The sequence below is a fragment of the Cololabis saira genome, chromosome 3 (assembly GCF_033807715.1).
Source record: "Cololabis saira isolate AMF1-May2022 chromosome 3, fColSai1.1, whole genome shotgun sequence".
NCBI lineage: Eukaryota > Metazoa > Chordata > Actinopteri > Beloniformes > Belonidae > Cololabis > Cololabis saira.
The window spans coordinates 14,771,096-14,792,446 of NC_084589.1; the positions used below are offsets into that span (position 1 = coordinate 14,771,096).

General features: G+C 44.7%; 1 protein-coding gene across 1 annotated transcript in view; it reads right to left on the reverse strand.

The window, feature by feature from the left end:
* Positions 1–3,519: 3,519 nt before the first annotated feature.
* The window catches only part of LOC133425810 (teashirt homolog 1-like), a 39,685-nt gene continuing 21,853 nt past the window's right edge, over positions 3,520–21,351 (reverse strand). The window contains exon 3 of the mRNA XM_061716331.1: positions 3,520–8,331. Within this exon, the coding sequence (XP_061572315.1) occupies positions 4,814–8,331 (3,518 nt within the window). The 3' untranslated portion in view covers positions 3,520–4,813. The remainder of the gene's footprint in view (positions 8,332–21,351) is intronic.

Here is a 21,351-nt window from a genome sequence, read left to right on the forward strand (position 1 = left end):
GGGTATTAAACCTACAAGGTGTTTTTTTTTTTTTTTTATTCCGTGCTGCGCAGGGAACACTATCTGCTCCAAATGTTGCTTGTTTATCTGACTTGTTTGTTTTATAACCCAACTCTAGCAGTCATTTTCTGAGACTGCCGCGTCTTCAGCCCGGCTAATCTGCCCCTTTGCCTGTGTTTCCTTTGTTGCTGAATCCGTGTATCAACACAGCAAGCTGCAGCCAGATCGAGGAGGTGTGTAATTACACAAAGACACTCGTGCTAATATAGCTGGGAGAGTATGTGTGTGTGTGTGTGTGTGTGTGTGTGTGTGTGTGTGTGTGTGTGTGTGTGTGTGTGTGTGTGACTGACTCAGCTCACATGAGACATGTTGAGAGTGCAGGGAATGGAAGTCATAACACTGCAGCATGGCTTCATCTGCACAAAGGCTGGCACTGTAAGTACTCCGTCAGGAACTTGAGACATGAGGGTGAGATGAGAGATCAAACTCCTGATGTGGACGCTTCACCTGCAGGCCTGCCCGAGGAGGAAAACACAACTTGCTGCCTACCTTTGGAAGGGGGATCATGTAGAGGTCATCGTGGATAATGAGTCACTTTCAGCTCTCACATCAGCTGAATGTTAATGCACCGCTATACATGTAATGAGCTTTGCAATAAAATATACAACGCAACGCTAGAAAAATTACTAAAAAAAGATTTTAAAAAAATTCAGGAAAAGAGCTTCACACCTCATTTCCACTTAAAGTCGATACGTGGGCCCCCTGCTGTTTAACACGATGAACTGCTGTTCTTTAAAGATGGGTTGGCTAGATGCTAATGCTAATGGTGCTAACATTGCTATTGCTAACTCAAGGATGCCATGAGTAGGAAACTTATTTTTTAGTTTCTAACAGCCTACACGTGCGTGTACATGGTTAAACCACTGAATGTTTTTCGTTATTCACACATAGCACTGAATGCTATCATCAACCACTCCGGCTTAAACCGCCTGAGCAGAGTGGTCTGCATTGATTTGGCCTGATGCCCTTCCTGATGCAACCCTGCACGCACGGAGAGAGAGAAACAACCATTCACACACACTTACAAACCTAGCGTGCATGTTTTTGGACCGTGGGAGGAAGCCGGAGTACCCGGAGGAAACCCACGCAAGCACGAGGAGAACATGCAAACTCCACACAGAAAGACTGCCGGGCCTTGGAGTTGAACTAGGAACTTTCTTGCTGTGAGACAACAGTGCTATCCACTTATGCACTGTACTGCATAGCATTTAATGCTATAGCACAGCATATGCTCTCACCATTATCCTCCATGCAAGTTGAAATTTTTCATTGTACGCGATGCAAATAATCATAATAAAAAAAATAAAAAATAAAAAAACAGAGAAGAGGAGTTTTGCAACGATGTTAAAGATTTTTATAGGAATAAATTATTAAATGAGGGAAATGTAGGACTATTTGAGTCTCAAAAGCCAAAATCTTCCATAAACTTCATGAACATTCACATATTTAAAGGACATAACAACAGTAGATGCAGTTGGACGGACTACAAACTACTTGTCATTTGACTGATCATGTAACCCCTTTCAGACACAGGGCTGATCTAACTAATTCAGCACTAAAGTCTTTCATCTGAAAGTGTCCAACACGCTAAAGTGGGCACAGCCTGCGGCTTGCTACCCTCCTCCTCCTCAAAGCAGAACAAAAGGCTTTCTGTCATGTAAAAATATTAGTTTTAATTTCATTTGAAGGAATATTTGTTAGACTTATGAAGCGTCTAGCTCTGGCTGTATCACATCCCTACTATCGTCCAAAAAAACAAAAAGGAAAAGTAACTGTATACTCCATTGCTTCATGTCACACATCAACATTGAGCAGAGCTACTGTGGACATCATGACAGAGGTGACAATGAGACTCAAAAAAGTTATGACGGAAAATAAAATGTGAAAGTGACCGAGTAAGAGACCAGACAAGTAATATTTTATAATACCATGGCATGTGACTGGCAGTTACGTGTCTGAATGGTTTAAGAAGGTGACCAATAAAGGCAGATTGAGCTGGAGCAGCGGGAGGAAGAGGCCAAGCACGGTGCTCCCAGCAACGAAAGGTTTGAGGGCTGAGTGTTTCTGAGTCATGATCGAAGGAAAAAAAGTCTATTGTGGTGCCTGATCAATCTGAACAGGGATCAAAATTGCACTATGGGGCCTTTAAGTAGCAGTGGGAAGAAGGGTTTTATATGGGACACCCGACCCACAGCTCCTGCTCTGGCAGAGTGGGTGACACAGTGACCAGTGCTGACTCTTATACCCAAGTCCCACCAGGCGTGCAACGGTCCGCTCTGCTCCACTGCTGAAAAGCACAGTCACCGTTCTTCTTTTTATATGTGTAAATCTGAAAAGAACAAGGCGCGTTGAGATTTCTAGAAGAAGGGGCTACCACACGATTCTCACATGATCCGGACACCCTTGGCTAAACTCATAATCTCATGAATCTGACTGAGCAGGTGAGACCCGAGGACGGAGAAGAAGCGTTGCAGTATCACACCGTGGCACTTCCCCTCCCTGTGGGACTGACGCATCACAGGCTTGCTATCATTAGAGGAAATATATTCCCTCTCAGCTTCTGTAAACTCAAGGGGGGGATAGCAGTGAGTGACAAAGCTGGACATATTTGGGTATGTGTAGTTCCCGATCAATCAGGACTTGCTGACTGGTTCCAGATCTGTCTCTGCAGTCATCCTGTTCAGCACAAATGAGTCTGAATGTTGGTTAGCATTAATTTAATACCATTTAGCCTGTCTGAATGGTCACATTTTCTACCCCCTGCTGTGTTTGCAAGTATTAAATGAAGCGGTTTTGTGTCTGAAAACAGTATTAGACGCAGTCTGTGGAGGCTGTGGATGTTTGCTAATGAGCCTCTGCGTTTTGACATGCGAGACGTTTCGGTCATCATGAATGATAATGGAAATATACTTCACATGCATGTTATAATTCAGTTTTGACAATAGACTCCCTATTGCCAAGTCTTACTTAAGCAGAGCAGACACCCATCTGATTTAGTTCCAGGAAGAAAGGCTAAAGTACACTGCTTTCATTAATACAACACTGATTCTTTCAGGATGGCCCTCCGAAGGCCAGTCACAAGTCTAGCATGGGTTTCTGGCAGTACAATAGGCACCCTTACAGACTTATCGCCCCCGTCATCTTCATCATCATAATCATTGGCGGTATGATGCGGCTCAGTCATCAGTTAGATGTATGACACTACTGACTTGTACTTAAAAAAAAAAGAGAAAAAAAACCAGACCTATTGATGATCTACCAATAGAGATGTTCTGCACTGCGGCTCCGCAGTGCCAAAGTTTAGAATAACCAAAAAAGAAAATCCTGTTATGTTGGGTTGGGATTTGATCTGGGTGTGAATCTCTTCATTTGCCCGAGAGCAAATTCTGCAGAGCTGCAACTTGTAAACCTTGAGTTTGGTGCACCGCCGTGACAAAAGAACACACAACCACAAATATATGACTGTTAACAACTGCTTTGGGGTTTATTTTACAATTGAGAAAGAAATGAAACAAACTAATTGGTGCTAAAAAGTTGCTGTTGTTTTTTTTCCTTTCATTTTTTTTTTTTTTACAATATTGTTGATAAAACATTGAAATGTATAGTCATTGTGCATCGCTTATTTATTTTCCACACCATTTCATGCATCAAATTGGATGCAAGTATAATTAAAATCATTTATGTAAACCGAGCCAAAGAAGCTTAATTTGTATTTTCTTTAAAAAAAGGACATTTTTGTAGCTCTACAGCATATATCTATGTACACCATCTGTTTTTATTTTTTAATCATTTTTTGTATATAAAATGACAATATAAAAGTTAGAGAATGCACACACCTTAAGATACAAAGAATGCTGAGCCGTTTCAAATGGTAAGATATGTCTAATGGAGTACTGACGTTTCACTGGTGGTCATTTACATGTAACGGACTGTTCTCTTTACAGCTGAATAAAGCGACACAATTTCAAAAAGAAGGCTGTAACAAACCATACAACTGGAAAATTGCTATAAGGTGGTACTTCACAGCAAGGAAAGGTTTTCTTGAGCAAACTTGCATACCAATGGCCATTCACTGATTGACTCGTAACCGAGAAGCAGCATTTCAGTTTTTCCTTTCTTTCTTTTCCCCCCTCTAAAACATGGACAGATTTGTGAGCGTCACCAAAAGACTTTTGGAGTGACAGAAACCCAAGGAGGAGAGTGTTGGGATGAAGGGACGGGGAGGGGGGGGCATGATAATCCTTGATCTTTTTAAATCAGATTTTGACAAATGAAAGATAATCCAACAATTTCAAAATCCAACTGTCTAAGGTGCTACTTCAGTCTTTTGGGGTTAACTTTATGTCGTATACATTGAGTGTTCATCTTCTTCATATAAAGTATTATACAGTTCTCTCTTCCACTCACCACTTTTAGCCTTGAAGCAGTAGTTGTATTTTTGCCATGAAAAGATTAAAATCTTGTGTTTAACCTTGTTTCACTAAAATACATGCACAGGTCAGACAAATAGCATATAAATATATTACAAAATAAGTGTAAAAAAGCTTGGCAAATTAAAACGAAAGAAACAACATTAAAAGACATGGTCCAGTCAGGCAGTTGTCACAACTAAAAATAGTAAGACTGATATTCTTCTGGCGGCTCAGTTCGGCCCAGTGCAGTAACTGTGAACAATGTCATTTTAGTGCAATGAAATTCTAGTCAGTTCCACAGCTGTCAGTCCGTTCCCTCAGCAGATCACAGACGTGCTTGACTAAACTTTCTCCATTTTTTCGAGCTTCTCCAGTTTCTCCAGAGCGGTGACAAACACCAGGTGGTCCTCCGGAGACTTGCCGTGGGTCTTGCTGAGGTGCAGTTTGACTGCGTGTTTGCTGACGAATGTCCGATTGCACAGTCTGCACTGGTACACGGAGCCTGTGTCGTCCTCTGGCGTGGCCAAGGCTGACAGCGGGCTGCCGAATGTCATTTTGTCTGTGATCACCTTTGAGGCAGCCTGCTGCTCCCGTAGGTGCTCAGCTGACAGTTTGGACAGGTCCTTCAAGCTGAAGCCCAGGTGAGACTCCAGGTGGCTGATGTAGGAGGAGGGAGTCCTGAACTGAGAGGCACAGTCACCACAGAGGAACACGGGCTGGCAGGAGTCCATGTTTTTGAGAAACTTGGTGCCCCCAGTCCGTCTCAGCTGGTACTTGACATTAGCCAGCCAGTGAGATATGGTAGTCATGGAGAGGCCTGTGAACTTACAGATGTGAACCCTTTCTTGAGGGCCCAGGTCAGTCATGGCGTAACGGCCCTCTGCGGTTTCCCTCAGGCTAGAGGCAAACTGTGCCTGCAGGATGAGGAGATGCTGGGGATTCCAATTGGACTGCCTCCCTTTTCTCTTCTGAAGTGGCGAGAGGTCCTCCAGGGCATCCTCGAATGCACTCCCATCAGCATCAGACTTCTCTGAGATGGAGGAGGGAGTTGAAGACTTGGGTGTCAGCCTTCCTGTGAGATTCTTAACCATATCGGAAATATCCATCAGAGCGTTCTCCCTCAGAGGAGAAGAGACGGATTCGGGGAGGGAAATGAGGGGTTTGTTTCCATTTACATTAGTGTTGGTCAAGAGAGCACTGGTGCTGCTGCTTTTATTGTTGTTGCTGTTAGCAGTGGACTTGTTTTTACTCAGGTCTATGGGCTGGTCATTGTTTTCATACAGCTGATAGTGGTCAGCTGGCTTGCCCTGAGGGGTTGCGTTGAAGGCTGGCTTATCCATCATGCTGTTGCTGATTTTGTACAGCATCGATAGTGGATCTGCAGATGGGTTTACTGGTTTGGAAGCCTTCCCCAGGTGTGTGTTCATGATCGACTGGAGTGCACTGAGAGGGTTGACGAAGGGACTTTCAGGTGAATGGTCAGTGATGATGCCAAGACTGTTGCCATTGGTTACCGGGGATTGGCACGCCTCGGAGCCGTTCTTTGAGTGGTTGCTCTGGCCATCAACTAGGCTCTCCCTTGGTTCCTTCTTACAGATAAGCTCTGAATCTACACTGCCCGGGCTGCTACTTCTCATCCCAGATTGTTTACCTACAGAAAAGTCATTTGGAGATGGTAGTTGGTCTCTCTGCTCTCTCAGTGCAGGAGAAGGGGATTTTACTAACGACGGGGGCCTGCATCGTTCCATGCTCACCATCTTTTCCTCCTTTTCCTTCTTCACAGTGGCAGCTTTTCCTGTCACTTTCTCCACAAGCTCTTCCATGGCAGTTACGTTGCTCCTGAGGGGAGTTGGCGAGGAAGGGCTTCGAGGAGACTGGATGACTGAGTTGGGGTCACCCACGAGACCTCGTAGCCCACTGTTAAACATCGGCTGCATCTGGACACTCTGGACGGTTGGGGGCAGAACAGTGGATGAGCTCTTCATGCCGTGCAGCTGGTAGGCTGCATGAATGCTGGGATAGCCACCCCATGTTGGTGTGCCTGTCTGAGCCTTGCTGATGGCACTGGATACGGTGTTCTCAAGGGATTTCAGTATATCTAAACCCTCTTTAGGTGTCTCCTCCAGATCTTCTTCTCTAAGATATTTATATGACGTGGTATCAGTCTCTGATTTTTCACTTGAATCATCCTTCTCCTCCTTGATTTTCTTCTCTACTGGTTCGCAACTTTCGACTTTTTCATCCTCACCTCCATCCCTTTTTTCCTCTGAACCAGAGGAGAGGGCTGGGGACACTGGCTGGGACTTAACATTACTGGGAACAGGGAGTCTAGTGGTGGTTGGCGGTAGTGGGATAGACTGAATCTTCTCTTCTACCACAGGATCAAAGACCAGCTGCTTGCCCTTCTTAGATGCAGAGTTTGTAACTTTCAAAAAGTGTCCTGTAACCATCATGTGGGCAGTCAGCTGTTGTAGTGTGTCGTGTGAGCTACCACACTCCATGCATTTGAGGATCTGCGCTTTACGAGCTTCAAACTGCCACGTGTAGCTGGCACCATTTTGGTAGCCATAGCGGTTGTTTGGCGTCACATAGGGGTTAGCTGCAGCTTTCATGTCTTTCATATCCCCAAGAGATAAACCGCCACCACCACCACCAGCATGGAGAGAGTCCGGGGAACATGGGGAGACTATAGCATCTTGCATAGCCCGCTTTTTAGCTGACGTTTGCACCAGCTTAGTAGCCAAGGCTGGCACTGGTTCTTTGAGAGGCACTTTCTGGTAATGCTTGGTCTTGATCATATGAACGCTAAGATCTTGCAGAGACTCAAATGAGTGGCCACAGTACATGCACTTCAGTACTTTCTGGGCATCTTCTTTCCCCTCCATCTCCATCAAGGAGCGCTTGCGTGGCTTGGACCAGCGCTTGCCCTGATCCTCCTCTTTGTCCTTATTGTCATCTCGGTAATGGCCTGTCTCATTCATATGGACTGTCAGACCCACCAGTGTGTCATAGGCAGCGCTGCAATCTTTGCAGCGAAACTTGCTTGCACCAGTAAAAACAGAGCCATACAGCTTGTTGTTCTGCCGGTAGAGCTGCACTGTGCTGAAGAGGCTGGGCTCAGGTAAAAGGTGGTAGGGGGTCTGCTGAAGAGTTTTGGCAAGTGCTGCCTGGTGCCAGTCATAGGTTATACCACCATTACTGGCCCCACCACCGCTGTGCCCACTGCTACTGGTTGCACTGTGGCTGCTAGCAGAGCTAGCTGCTGTGCCATTGGTGCTGGCACTCATGCTGCCCATGTGGTTGACAGTGGTGGTGGAGCTCCTGCCGTTATGGTGACTGCTAGCCACATTGACCCCACTGCTCTTGTTTATGGTTGTAGTTGTTGAGACAGAGGCGGAAGAAACAGGCTCTGCAGGGGAACTGACACTGTTGACACTGCCAGCTGCAGCAGGCTTAGATTTCATGATGTCCATTGCGATGCTAGACCAAGAGGCATCTGAGATGAGATTTGCATAGACGGCTTTCATCTGTGCCAGGCTATCCTGGAAAGACAAGCCGTTGTTGGGACGGAAGGGGAGAGCGGTGCCTTCCCTCTCCTGACCATCTCTTGAAGAGATGCTCTTGAAGTCCACAAGCCGGTCGCTAGCATCGCTGAGCGGCGACGCGTATCCAGCATCAGGATTGGTGCCATTGCTGAGTGGAGAGTCTCTGTAGCTAGGTGCCTGGCCTCCATCAACATCTTCCTCTTCCTCGTTGCACAGGAACTCGGTGTCCTGGCCGTCTAACGAGAGGCCATCATCCTGCAGGTGCTCTTCCTCATCGTGAGTATCTGCCTTAAGCTCATCCTCGGGCATGTACGCTGAAATAGAGGGAAAAGAGATAAAAGAGGTCAGTTGAGTGAAATTAAAGATTTACAGCACACTAACAGGACCACAGTCAAAATAAGATGGAATAAATGTTCAATGATGGGAAATGTAGGCTTTCACTCTCATCCGATGCGAGTGTATGTGTCTGTACGCATGCATGCATGCATGAGTTTGTCTGTATTTTACACACATGTGGCTCTGAAAAACCAGTGGTGAAAAAAGCCTCCAAGGGAAAAAATAAATCACTGAGCTTCTGACAGTTTTCCCTTTCCTTCCCAACTATCTATTCTTCCACACATGCCTCCTGTTCCCCAGGAAGTCACTGGCTGTTTGGCCTTGTTAGCCAGCTGCATGCCTGCATGTTTGACTCCCCCTTTCTCCCCGTACCTCTCTCCCTTACGCGTTATTGCATCTCGTTCATCCATTCCTTATGGTTCAACTAAATATGGTTTCAGGTATTGCAACTGATTAAAGACAGAGACAAACAAACATTCATTTGGACCTTTCATAGCATTTTTTGTAATCCAAGCCGATAAGCTGAAGGTCTTTCTTTTCTTATTTATGTGAGTTAATAAACAAGATCTGGCAGGATTGACAGTGCTACACTCACTGTTCCTCAACCCTGCACAAAAATGCTTCTACGGAAAAAAGAAGAAGGTGGAAAGCAAACACTTGATCAAAAAATAAATGTGTGAAGAGTAATGAACTAATGATGGAAGAGATGTAACAGGTTTGCCATTTGGAAAGGCAAATAAGAGAGACGCACATGTGCATGCTAGGGAAGTGACTGCAAGCAGTTGTAAGTGAGAGAGACAGGAGATAGTTGGAGGGAGAACAAGTGAAAGAAAAGAAGATATGCAGGAGAATGAAAAAGTGAGCAGGAGGTTGTGGCTGAGGGAAGAGCTGCGAGAGAAAAGACTGGATGAGGGAGGCAGGGAGACAGGAAAGACGGCCCCCTAGCTTCTTCCTTTATCTCCTTCCTGCATGGTGAGATGTGCGTCCTAGATGCCAGTATCAGTCTCTCCTGATGAAACAGATGTGCTGTCAACTTCAAACGGCACGCTAACCTGTCACATCATAATCTAAGTGGACATAATACCTGATATATATACACTGGCACCATTTACTGCTGCCTGAGAGGAGATGGGTGGAGGAGGTGGGGGAGGTGAGCAGCTGCACCATCAACTGTGTCTGTGGGATGATGTACATGTGTGCGAGCGCCTGTATTTGAATGCGTGTTTACGCTGCACGCTTACCTTACCGTGCCTATCTCGTGCACATATTTCGTAGCTCATACATGTTTGCTTTCATAGTGCAAGGCTGAACCCACCAACCATAATATTGCCCATAAGGCTAAGTTCGCTGTGTACCACTGATATACCCCTCCCCAAATGAGCAACATGCTCCCCTAACGCCTGACAGGATTTCTGTGAAATGAGAACACTACAGGAGAACCTGGCTGCGCTTCAATCCCACTGACAGACTGAGACCGAGACAGTTTCTAAAACTCCTGAAAATCCCTAACACAGCAGATTAGCATTATGTGCTGTACTCTCTACAACACATCTGCAGAGCGTCTTCTGTAACAGCCCCTTCCCTCTCACTAACACTAACACGCTTCTCCAAGAGGAGGCTATCAATAGGCATCAGCCATTTAAAATACAAAGCACCCTGCAGAATGGCTGTCCATTCTTGACGAGCCCAGAAGAAACAGTGCAAACATACAGTAGGAATTACCTATGCTACTCACTCATGTGAACTGCAGCCAAAAAAGCAGCTAAACCGCGATAGCTGGTGGTGTTTAAACTGCACACATACACAAAAAGCAGGAATGAGAAGCAGCAGATCAGAAATATCCCTGGGTGAGTGACAAAACACAGACTGCAGCAGGGAGGGGCTCTGAACGATGTGCAGGTCGCCAGGGAACCCTTTGACGATCCCTGTCAATCAATTCCTGTCCTGCCATGTTGTCATGGAAACAACAAAGAGGGAGATATCAAAAGCACACAGACAAAAGCCTGGCAGAGACAGACATCTGTAAAAATCATAGCCAGCAAGTGGACGGTTTTGCAAACCATAAATGTGAAATATATTAGTGATGAAATGCAGCTAGCTGGAGTCTGATCTCTTCATCTGTCATGAAATACTGCATTTATTCGGACAGTATGCTAAAACGTGAGGGATGAGGGAGGAAGAATATTAAGAGCTACCTATCAGCCCAATCACTGCAACTTGAAGATGCGTGTTTCTGACTGGCGAGCAGATTAAACCCCTTCCCTCGTCCTAGATGCACATATGCGGAGCAACACCGGCAGCAAAGGGGCGGGCGTTGGAAAGGGGTCGGGCCGTCCCTGGCGGTTTGGTTTGCAGAATGGGTGATGGTTGTGAGCAGGGCCATCTGCACGGGCGCCAAAGCGCCTGTCACTTTTGCTCGGGGACGTGCCGCCATCAAGGAGACAGGCGGCAGGGAGGCCAGGACGAGACTGCACACTGTCAGAAGCGGCAGCAATCAAGGCCGCCACCAGCCACGCCAGATCACCAACAACATGCGCGAGAGGAGGCATGAATTAGCACCCCATTGTCACTGATCTCTCTGGATACCTACATACAAGGTTAATGGAGTTTCAAGAAATGCGACAGGAAATTCAGACATGTGTAAAAGTTAGTACTCCCTTTTTAATCCCATTTTTTGTGTGTGTAAAAACAATAAAGATCATCTGATTGCAGTGGTTTTAAGTATTAGACTAATACAACCTCAAATGAGCAACAACATTTAATTTTATTTAACATCATTATCGTCATTGTATATTTAACAAAAATGATGCAAAAAAAAAAAATGGTGTGTGCAATTTTAATCGCCCATGTGATCTGACAGCTTGTAAATCTTCATTTCCTTTATGAAGTTATCGGTCTCGCACCACTGCGGAGGTGTTTTGGTCCATTCTTCTTTAAACAAAAGGTTTCTGGACATTTGCTCATGCACAACTCTTTCACGCTGGATTCACACAGCAGCTTTGCGTGTGGCAATGTGCGTGCGTTGCATTGATTGTGTTGCTTCCGTCAAAAATTGAGGAATTTTCAACTTTTCCCTGCTTCAGTGCATACGATGCCAAACAAGTTGCAGCTACACAGCTGGAGCTTTGCAAATGGACTCGTACACAGAGCTGGTCGTTTTAAACACACATCGGAGGACAATGGAGGAAAAACGCATCATCGCCATCCCCAACCTTGAAATTCACCTCTCTGCCTGCACTTCTGACAGAACAGAATGCACCCAGAACCAGTGGTTGGCAGATTGCTTATGGCATGACAACAGCGCCAGCCAGAAGCGTCAGACACTGTCGTACGTTGCCGCAATGCTGCTTTGTGAATCCAGCATCAACGTTCCACCATCGCATCTCAATTATGCTGAAGTCTGGACTTTACAAGGGGCCATTCCTACCTTGATTTTTAATCTTCAGCGACTATGATGTTTTCCACTTGTTAGTAATCTTCCTTACTGAACATCACTGAACTCAAAATGTTCTGAATGTTTTTATAACCCTTTCCAGATTGATGTGCCGTGATAATTTACTTTTTCCTTTTTGGCATTGTGTTAACACAGACAACTCCAATCTCCGGACCAGTAAAACATGTAGTTTTATAGGAAATCTGCACACTTGCTCAAAGTCAGTTCATCAAGAGCTGATGATTAGCAGCACGTGGCTAAATCTTACTCTTAAATCAAAAAGAGGTACTAAAAGGATACTTAATATATCCCACATGAATTTTTTTCTTTTTGGCATTATTCTTTTTAAAATATGAAATGACAGTAAAAAAAAGTCAAAAGCTGTTGTTGTTTGCCTAATTTAGAGACCAGATTATTTTTTGTTATTACTCTGCTTTCGCACTGAAAAACATATCATTAAAAAATAAAGGGGTACTAGCTTTGGCACAAAATGAAACTAGTGGCTTCTTAACATGATTTGAAGAGCTCTTCTAAAAATTCATAACACACAATAAGGGCGGCACAAACTTGTTGTGGTTCATGTGTTACAAGAAGCATTTGTGTCTCAAGCTGTGAATTATAGTGAAGTGTACAGATCCTTATTTGATCAGAGATAAGAGCTTTAAAAGAGCTCGGCGAGTGTGTGTACGCTCCCATTTGTGTCGTTTTTATTATTCTTATTTAACTTCCGAGTGTTTTCGAAGCACTAGCCAGCTATTGTACCGAGAAGCATACTTGATTCTGACTTGTGCCTATTACATAAAGACAACTAAACATTATGTGTCATTGCAGATTCGGCGTTTGCAGGTACTCGGAGACCTCAGCAGAGCTGAGTGAGTGCAGCTGCCTGTCGGGAACAGACACGGTTTGATATGTTTTACTAATGCAAAGACTGTGGTGAACGCCCTCTGTCCCGCTGAAACGCAACACGGAGCCTCACAAAGGGACAACAACACGACCAACCAAAGTACGGATGATCTCAAAAACATTCCCCCCTCATACGTGGCTCCACTTCTTGTGTGACATGATTTTTTTTGTAAATATACCGAATGAAATACTTCCAGCAGACATGTCAGCACTTTGGCAAGGAGCAAAGCAAAAACATATCACTCCTTTTCAAAACTTTGCTATCTCCACACCCCTTCCCATTCTTCTGCCTCCTCCCTTTTCTTTGCCGAGAGTCTGCTGGTTGTTAAATCAATATAACTCTCTGTCAGGCCCACGGAGCTTCACCATTTGGCCGCTGTCAAAGCCAAACAAACCAGATAAGAAAGGCAGAAAGGCGATGAGACGAGAGAGAGCGCAAGAGAGAGGAGAAAGACGGGGATGAAACCAGTCAGCTTCGCCTCCTCCACCACCTCCTCCACCACCGGCCACAATTCCTCCCAACACCCCTCCTTCTATTTATTTACACACATTTCTTTATTTATTTGATGTGAGTTTGGGAAGAGGGGGCAATCACGGCAGTCATTTGCGGCACTAATGTCCAATCACGCACCCCTTCACTCATGTGATTTAGGCAGTGCAGGAGTGGGCTCGCAGCAGAGAATGATGGTGGGGGGAGGTAAGGTGGTGGGTGTGGGTGTGGGTTTGGAGGCGGGGGTGCAGAGGCCGTTTAGGCCGGGCCCCTAATAGGAAACTGGCAGTCTTATTCCTTCCCCAGATTCTGTTTGTCACCCCGCTCTCCATTACGTGCCTCTCAGCCCTGATGGCTTTGGACAGCAGCTGATCAAAAAGCCATCTCTTGACCTACACGCCGTGGCAGAACGAGACTCGCGCCCTGCTCAGAGGAGGCGGGGTGAGACGGAGGAGCAGGAGGCGGAGGGGTGCATGACAGTGTATGGTGCAGAGGGGGAGGCAGAGGGAGGAGGGGTGATAGCTCTCGGACTGGGACAAGAGGGCTGTAAATAAAATGACATTATTATTTCCTCTGTCCCGTCATGTAGAAAAGCCAATTATGGTAATGCTGCTGCCGGCGTGTCAGAGGGAATGCTGGGATGTGCTTCCCGTGAAGCGGCTAACATGAGAGCAATGCCCTGATCGGGAACACGGGCCTCGGTTTGACAAGAGACTGAACAGATAGGAGGAAGAAAAAAAAAAGGAGGAGGAGAAATAGGAGCAAGACAGAGATATGAGGCTAACAGCAAAGCTATGTGTGGGCCCTGTTTTCCAAACGGATAAATATTGAGTTATCTGCAAGAGAGATTTCTTTTAGCTCATTCGTTTAAAAGGAGCAAGAGCTTACAGTACTCTGAGCCCTGCATATTTTTCAAATTGTCAGTGTTACAAAAATGTTTCAGTTGTACTGAGGTGTAGAAATCTTTTCATTTTCTAAAAAAAAAAAAAAGAAATCAACAAGTAACAAAACACTCCCGGGGAGGGGTTGCCATCAGTAGCTTCCTGCAGCACGTTCAGGTTTATGATGTAAAAATGATGAGGCACAAGCCTGAGAGAAGCTATCGACATGAAAAGTTCACAAGTTCGTGAATTATCCTCCGCCACGCCTCAAATTTTGACGAGATGAATTATGCAAAACAGTGGTGAAGGAGCCGGATATTGAAGGTGAAGGCGATCATTTACTTTAGAAGCTCATTCGCTCTCATCTCATCTCAGGCTTCTCCTGGTATCCCTGTCTTAAAATTACACCTGATAGTGGAGGCTCTCCTTTAAAATAATTCCTCGGCTACCTTTCTGCTTTTACTCCCGTCCATTACTCCCCCCCCCCCCTCAAGCCGCGCTCACACGCCCACGTGGGCCCCTCCCAAGCGGAATAATGGGAGCATATGGTCTAGGCAGCACCTACAGGGCCTTAAATAACTGCTGCAGCATTCCAGCTCGCTGTACCAATTTATCTCTCACCCACCCCTTCCTCCTCCCGCACCCCATTTCAAAACACTTCCAGCCCCGGTTGAGCCGAGCAGACAGACAAGTGGCGGATGGGACGTGTTGTTCTTAAGACACACAGCTACCACGCCGAATGATGTGGAGAGTGGTGTGAAAGGGAATAAGTGCTGCGCAAACAGGATTAGTGTTGAAATGCTGTTTTATAGGGAGATATTCCGAGTCAACCAGCAGCTTTCCTGGTAATCGTTTGTGCTGGTGGCTCCATGCAAACGCATCAAGTCGTGTTGAGTTACACTGGGCCGGTAGCTTTATGGAAATTTAGATAGATGATTGTTTTGGTTTGTTTGTTGGGGTTTTTTGGTTGTTTTTTTTTTACCCTGAAAGTACCAGAGTATGACGGACTGCGTTCCTGTCTCCATAGCTGAAGCAACTGCTGGATGGAAGTTTAGTAAAAACTTTTTTGCATTAGTGACAGAAGGATTCAGCTCGTCATCAGCTGGAATGAAAGCATCAGCTAGAGACGTGGACACTTTTGACTGGTGTAATTAAAGTGGCAGGGCTCAGAAGATCCCACGATAAGCCTGGCCAGATATACTCCCTCACATTATTAATAATGCTCTGGTATCTTTCCTGCTTACAGTGTTGTCCACTGGTACAGAACATACCGAACCCATTGCACCGGGGCGGGACTGGGCTACGAGTGATGACTCATACAGTAGCATACAATAGCCTCTATCAAAAACAATGGAGATGGCTGCAGAATTCCTAATAACACACGGGAATAACATGTTTTTCCCGTAAAACTGACACCCGTCACTCACCAGCCCCCCTACTTCCCTGCACACCATTTCTGATGTGTTTTGTTGATACATGTCTTGTTGTCATTGGTTACAAGGCTCAGGTGTCCTAAACCTGACCTTTAATCATGACACAGGTCTAAACTGGTGGTGGACCTTCTTCCTCACTGGTTTCTTCTTTGGCGTCTCATAAGCAGATAACTCTTAAGTAACCTCTCAGTGTTTTATCGCTCTTTCTTGTCATCTGAGACCCCTAGCTGGTTAGGCCAGATGGCCCTCACTAGGTCTGGTTTCACTAGAGGGTTTTTTTTTTCTCTTTTTTGAACTGGCATTATATAAACTTTGAATTGAAATTGATTTAATTGGAATAAACTGGATTATTTTTGATTAGACTGTATTGTACTTGTCTTCTATGTAAAGTACCTTGAGATGACTTTTGCTTTCACTTGAATTGTTTGCCTATCCAGTGGTGTTTGGTGTCTTTTGCATCCATCGGTACAGTCCCCTGGAAATCAAAGTCAAATCCAGAGGAACCAGACACATCCTTTGTATCAAAGGAAAATAATCAGGAAGGCTATCCAGGCTACACTATAGATGTGAAAGGTATGCCGCTTTTACAGCACTGCATACAGTTTATTCTTTTTTTTTCGTTTTGCCTGGTAACTCTCGTTTTCTCTCCCGTCGTTACATTCTACTGTCTACCGTGAGGTAGTTTCATCAATGTTGAAGTTTGACATACTGCCTTTAGGCAATCTGCAGTTGTCGCAGGAGACGACCAAGATAAGAGAACACAGTTTATTTGGGTGGTTTTTGCAGATGTTAGGGATGGGAGACAGAGTATGAACTCATATTTTAACAAGCAAAAACTCCCTCGTGCTGCTTTAAATGCAAAGAGTAGAGTCGGACACTGGACAGGTAGTTGGTGCTAAGCTGGTACAAGTCACGCTCTCATGTAAATGCATCAAAATGTCAGACAGACATCCTTCTTCATGACCTTTAGGGGACGTTGTATGGATTCATAGGCAGTCTATATGGGAGTATTTGTGCATACGATTGTATCTGGACAGGCGTTAGATCCATGAGGCATGTGGACGCCGCTGAATGTGTGTGTGAGTGGGGAGAGTGAGCGTGAAAGGTGCTGCTGTTTTATTTATAGAGCAAATGCTATTTATACCTGACTCAAAGATCAGTTCAGAGAAGCTGCTCGTGGACCAAGATCACTCTCCATTTCGTGCATGCAGAACAGCAAAGACCCACAAATACTAACACACACACACACACACACACACACACACACACACACACACACACACACACACACACACACACACACACACACACACACACACACACACACACACACTCGCTCTAGCTGATATCCAAGCTGGAGCTGCAGCCACTATGGTCTCTGGCTTTAACACATACAGTGACAACACAGGGAGAATTATGCAGCATATACAGTATAAGTATGTGTTAGTTGGCGAATAAAAGGTGGCTGAGGGATGGGAGGGGGCGCGGGGAGCCCACACTGACTGAGTGAGTGTTCTTCATGGAGTACAGCAGGCTTTAACATGCTCAAGGATCAATACAGTGAACCAGCGGCAATCGATTGCAATTCATCTGGCCTTTTTTTTTCTCCTTATTTTTCATTCTCACTCGCTCACGCCGCACACTGAGCTGCAGCTGTCCTGCAAGGCAATACATAAATAAACATCCAACGCATTTGCATAAACACGATACCGCGCGCACACACACCTGAGCGGCTGCGGCGACTGCTGCACCCTCCACGCAGGTTCAATAAACCCATATGGAATTTATTTATTTTTATTGAGCATATCACCCCATCCTGGTCCTCTCTGCATAACAAGGCCTGTATAATTAAACCATAAATTTCAGAGCGCTCCTTTAATTACCACAGACAATGTCAGGAGGCAGCAGAGTAAACAAATGGCTTTGAAGTAGGCAAGAAAAAAAACTGCTTCGACACAGCATTGGAGAAGCTGTTCATTTTGGTGGGGATGATGTTGCACTTGAAAAGGATGAAATGTTCAAAAGGGTGTACGCATTCGCGGAGTACAGTATGGTTTTTTTGCCCCCCCCCCCTCCCTCTCACGCTTTACTGAAGAATTGAGGGATGCAGTTTTACTGTGGAGTGAGGGAATAATCAGTACATCGCTGCAAGCGTGACAAATAAATATGTATATTTGGACGGGTTTGTTGCTCTTGCAACACCTAGAAAGGTACTTGCGTGAGTGTGAGTGTGTATGTGCGTGTGTGTGAGTGTGCGTTTAAGGGTTTTATTTTCCAGGACCGGCCCGACGTGTGTTTGTTTGTATATACACAGACTCGTCTCCCTCTTGACCATGATTGGAGACGTCTGCCGAGCTGTTTGTCTTGTACAATATATGTGTGTGCCTGCGTGTGCATTGTTTGCACGCGTGTACATTTTAGGTCAATGTCAACACGCGGGCCTGCTCCTCAGCAGCTTAGCTAATTACACAAGAGCCCTGAAGGCCACTTAGAACAGGTTAGCTAATTAACAAACAGCCTGATTGCAGATTAATTGAGAGGTGTTCTTAATCTTCACCCCTAAATGCAATGACAAATGCTAACTGGCGCTAATTAGCCCTGTACGGAGAGGAGAGAGTGCAGGTTTTATTTACAGTTACCGTGGCTTGTATGGATGTGAGGCCCGTACCCGGCTCCCTCTTCAGTCAAATGAAACTTCACACTGCTGGGAAGCTGCAATGTAAGTTACATAAGTACTGATGGGCTAGGTTCGGTATCTTCATGTCAGGGATTGCAATTTCTGAACATACAATATCTAAACTTGTGTTTTTTAAAGGCTAATAAACGTTGATGTGACGGTCAGGTTCTGGGTTTGAATCCTGGCTGGGCCCGTGGTTGTGGGCTTTGCGTGTTCTCTCTACGGCTGAAGGGTAGGAATGGGCGATATTTTACCGTTCACGATATACCGTCAAAATAATTCCCCACGGTAAGAATTTGTCATCTTGTGGTAAAAAGGATAAATTCCCGTTGATGATGTTTTTGTGTAACAAACATGGCGGAAGGCGGATCTGAGAGCGAGGAGCTTGTTGTTAAACGACGCTCCAGCTCTGGAACTGGTTTGGATTTAAAAAGAGCGACGAGGAGCAAACATCATCTATTATGTGCAGAGTCTGCAAAAACAGAAGGAAATGGTTGTTACATTTTGATATAACGTTTGACTCTTGCGAAAAGAAATTGCAATAGTATCTAACTTGTGGCATGTTCCAAGTAACCACAGGTTAATTTGCACATTTTATTTATATTAGAAGAGGTCATCACTGATTGGATTTTATTTTCAGTTAACTTTAATTTATTTGTTCTGTTTCTTTATTTATCAGGTTGTATTTTTTTCTACTTTGTGATTTTATAAGCTAGGAAAACTTGAAGGACAATGGTACTTTTCCTGTTTGCACTGTTATCCCACTGTTTAAGCCATACAGTTTGAATAAATGTTGAACCTGTTCTTACATTTCAAACTTGTTTCATTTGAGTCATTACCGTACAGGTGTACTAATTTAATAGTTTTTTATTAATTCAATTTAATTGGTTTAGTTTAGTAGCATTTAGTATTCTTTTAGAGCAGTGTTTTGGGGGCTCCAAAGACTGAATGTGGTGATAGATTTATAGTTAAAAAGATGGAGTTGAATTGGTATTATTTTTATCGTCATTTTTATCGTTATCGGGATAAATGCCAGAAATTATCGCGATACATTTTTTAGTCCATACCGCCCATCCCTACTGAAGGGTTTTCCAGGAGTGACTACAGGAGGATGATCCTGTGTTACTGAATCTATCCATGTACTGCATGTTCTGGGATGTGGTGAACCTGTGCAGACTAGTAAGTGTACTACTAATTCTTTATGTTGCTTTTATTTATCACCTCACTAAATACTTCAGTCTGAAAACGGAGCATGGCTGCAGATGGAGGAGAACATTTTAATGTACTAGGAGTTGCTGAATGCGGAATAACAAAAACGGTACAGGATTTTATGTGTATTAAATCAAACAGAGGTGTAAACTATGTGATGTTGCTGTTGCTCCCGCTTTGTTCATCACACATTTCCACCTGGAGGACTGCACCACAGTTTGTCATGCGTTTCCACCTTTTTATGGGGGTCTTGATCCAATTCTTTTAACCCAAGCATGATGACTGTGTTCACACCAGACTAAATGAGCTGCGCCAATCAGGAGAGCCAATTTGAGTTTGTTTGTAGCAAACTAAACCCTGTGGGTGTGAAAGCATCCTTGGTGGTCCTGCTCTTGACTGATGACCTGTCCAGACTGTACCCTGCTTCTCACCCATTGGCTGATGGGATAGACTGATGCATTATCACCTCTAATCATCTTTCAGTTTCCTTGTGATCATTTTCTCCTCTTTTTGACATTTCCATTGCACATTCTCATCATAAACAGACTAGAATGTTTGTAGTTCACCTAGGGCTGGGCGAATTTGGACAAAAATAAATCCCAATTTTTTTCTCTGAAAACCCGATTTTCGATTTCGATTTTGATTTTTTTGGTAAAACTACAAAAAGACAATGGAATAAATTGTTTCAAATATTTTATCTTTATTTTCGTAGAAAACTAGCAAACAAATGTCCCTATTGGGAATGAAGTGCAATTGAAAGATACTGTAAATCCTCCTTGAGTTTAGTAAAGTGACAACATTTACAATTTTCTTGACCAAACAAAGATGACTAGACTAGCTCTGTCTGTAATGCAGACAGCTGCAAAAAAGGAAAATCGATTTTCCGATTTTCCTTTTTTTAACATCGATTGTGATTAATAAATCTGATTTAGATTTAAAATCGATTAATCGCACAGCCCTAAGTTCACCTGTCAGTGTGTGCTTGTACATAAATCTGTGTATCTAAGTGTGTCTGCATTCACATCTACTTCAGCATGAATGCTTTGTGCAGAACCTGAAATCCAAACCGGTGTCAACACAATGGGTCATAGTAGAATGACTAAAAGAAGACAAACTGGCCCTTCAGCAGGGATCTAAACCTGTGTGTGACCAGCTGCCGTTAGGAATCACACCTTACATTATCTTGTCCATTTCACACACAAACAAAGTACTACTACTAGTACTACTCTCCTAAGACCTGACTCTCTCTCTAACTTCTATCTGTCTGGATACATCACCCCAGACCTGTACTTTTTAAACCACACACCCTCTCGAAAAACACACACTTCACACTCCACCTGGCCCCTTTCAACATCTGATCCCACCCTCACCAGCGCCTGTCTCCTTCCTATAATCCTTCCCTCCATCCATCGACTGCATTCCCCCTTTCTTTGCTTCTACCACCTGCGCTTTTAAATCCCTTCATCAAGATCGACCATTTTACCTGAACACACTTCCACACACTGCCCGTAAACGCACACGGGAGAGCCTCCGTGTAATAGCCCGATGCACGCATCCGTGCCCAGGTCCCGGGCAACACACACAAACACAGGCATGTACAAACACACCCGTGCACTGTCCCCGACGAGACAACAGCCAGCAGCAGCTGCTTCCATCTCCTAGCAACAGCAAGCCTGATAGATGACCCAACGATGGATAATTACCGTAAATCACCACAGCTCACACACTACAGGCAGGAAGGGGGGGGGGTTGTGGGGGAGTTGGGTGAGGGAGCTTGAGAAAGACTTAAAAAGAAAGAGTGAGGGAGAGACAGCAATGACAGAAAGGATCAGAACTAGAGGGTTGGGACTGGTCATGTGTGCGCTAATGCACCTTGATGACTTCAAATCCATCTGCCTTTTAAGGAACACACAGGCTTCGTGATGACTGCATAAATGCAAGAAAGCAGGGATCAATGCACACGCTGTTA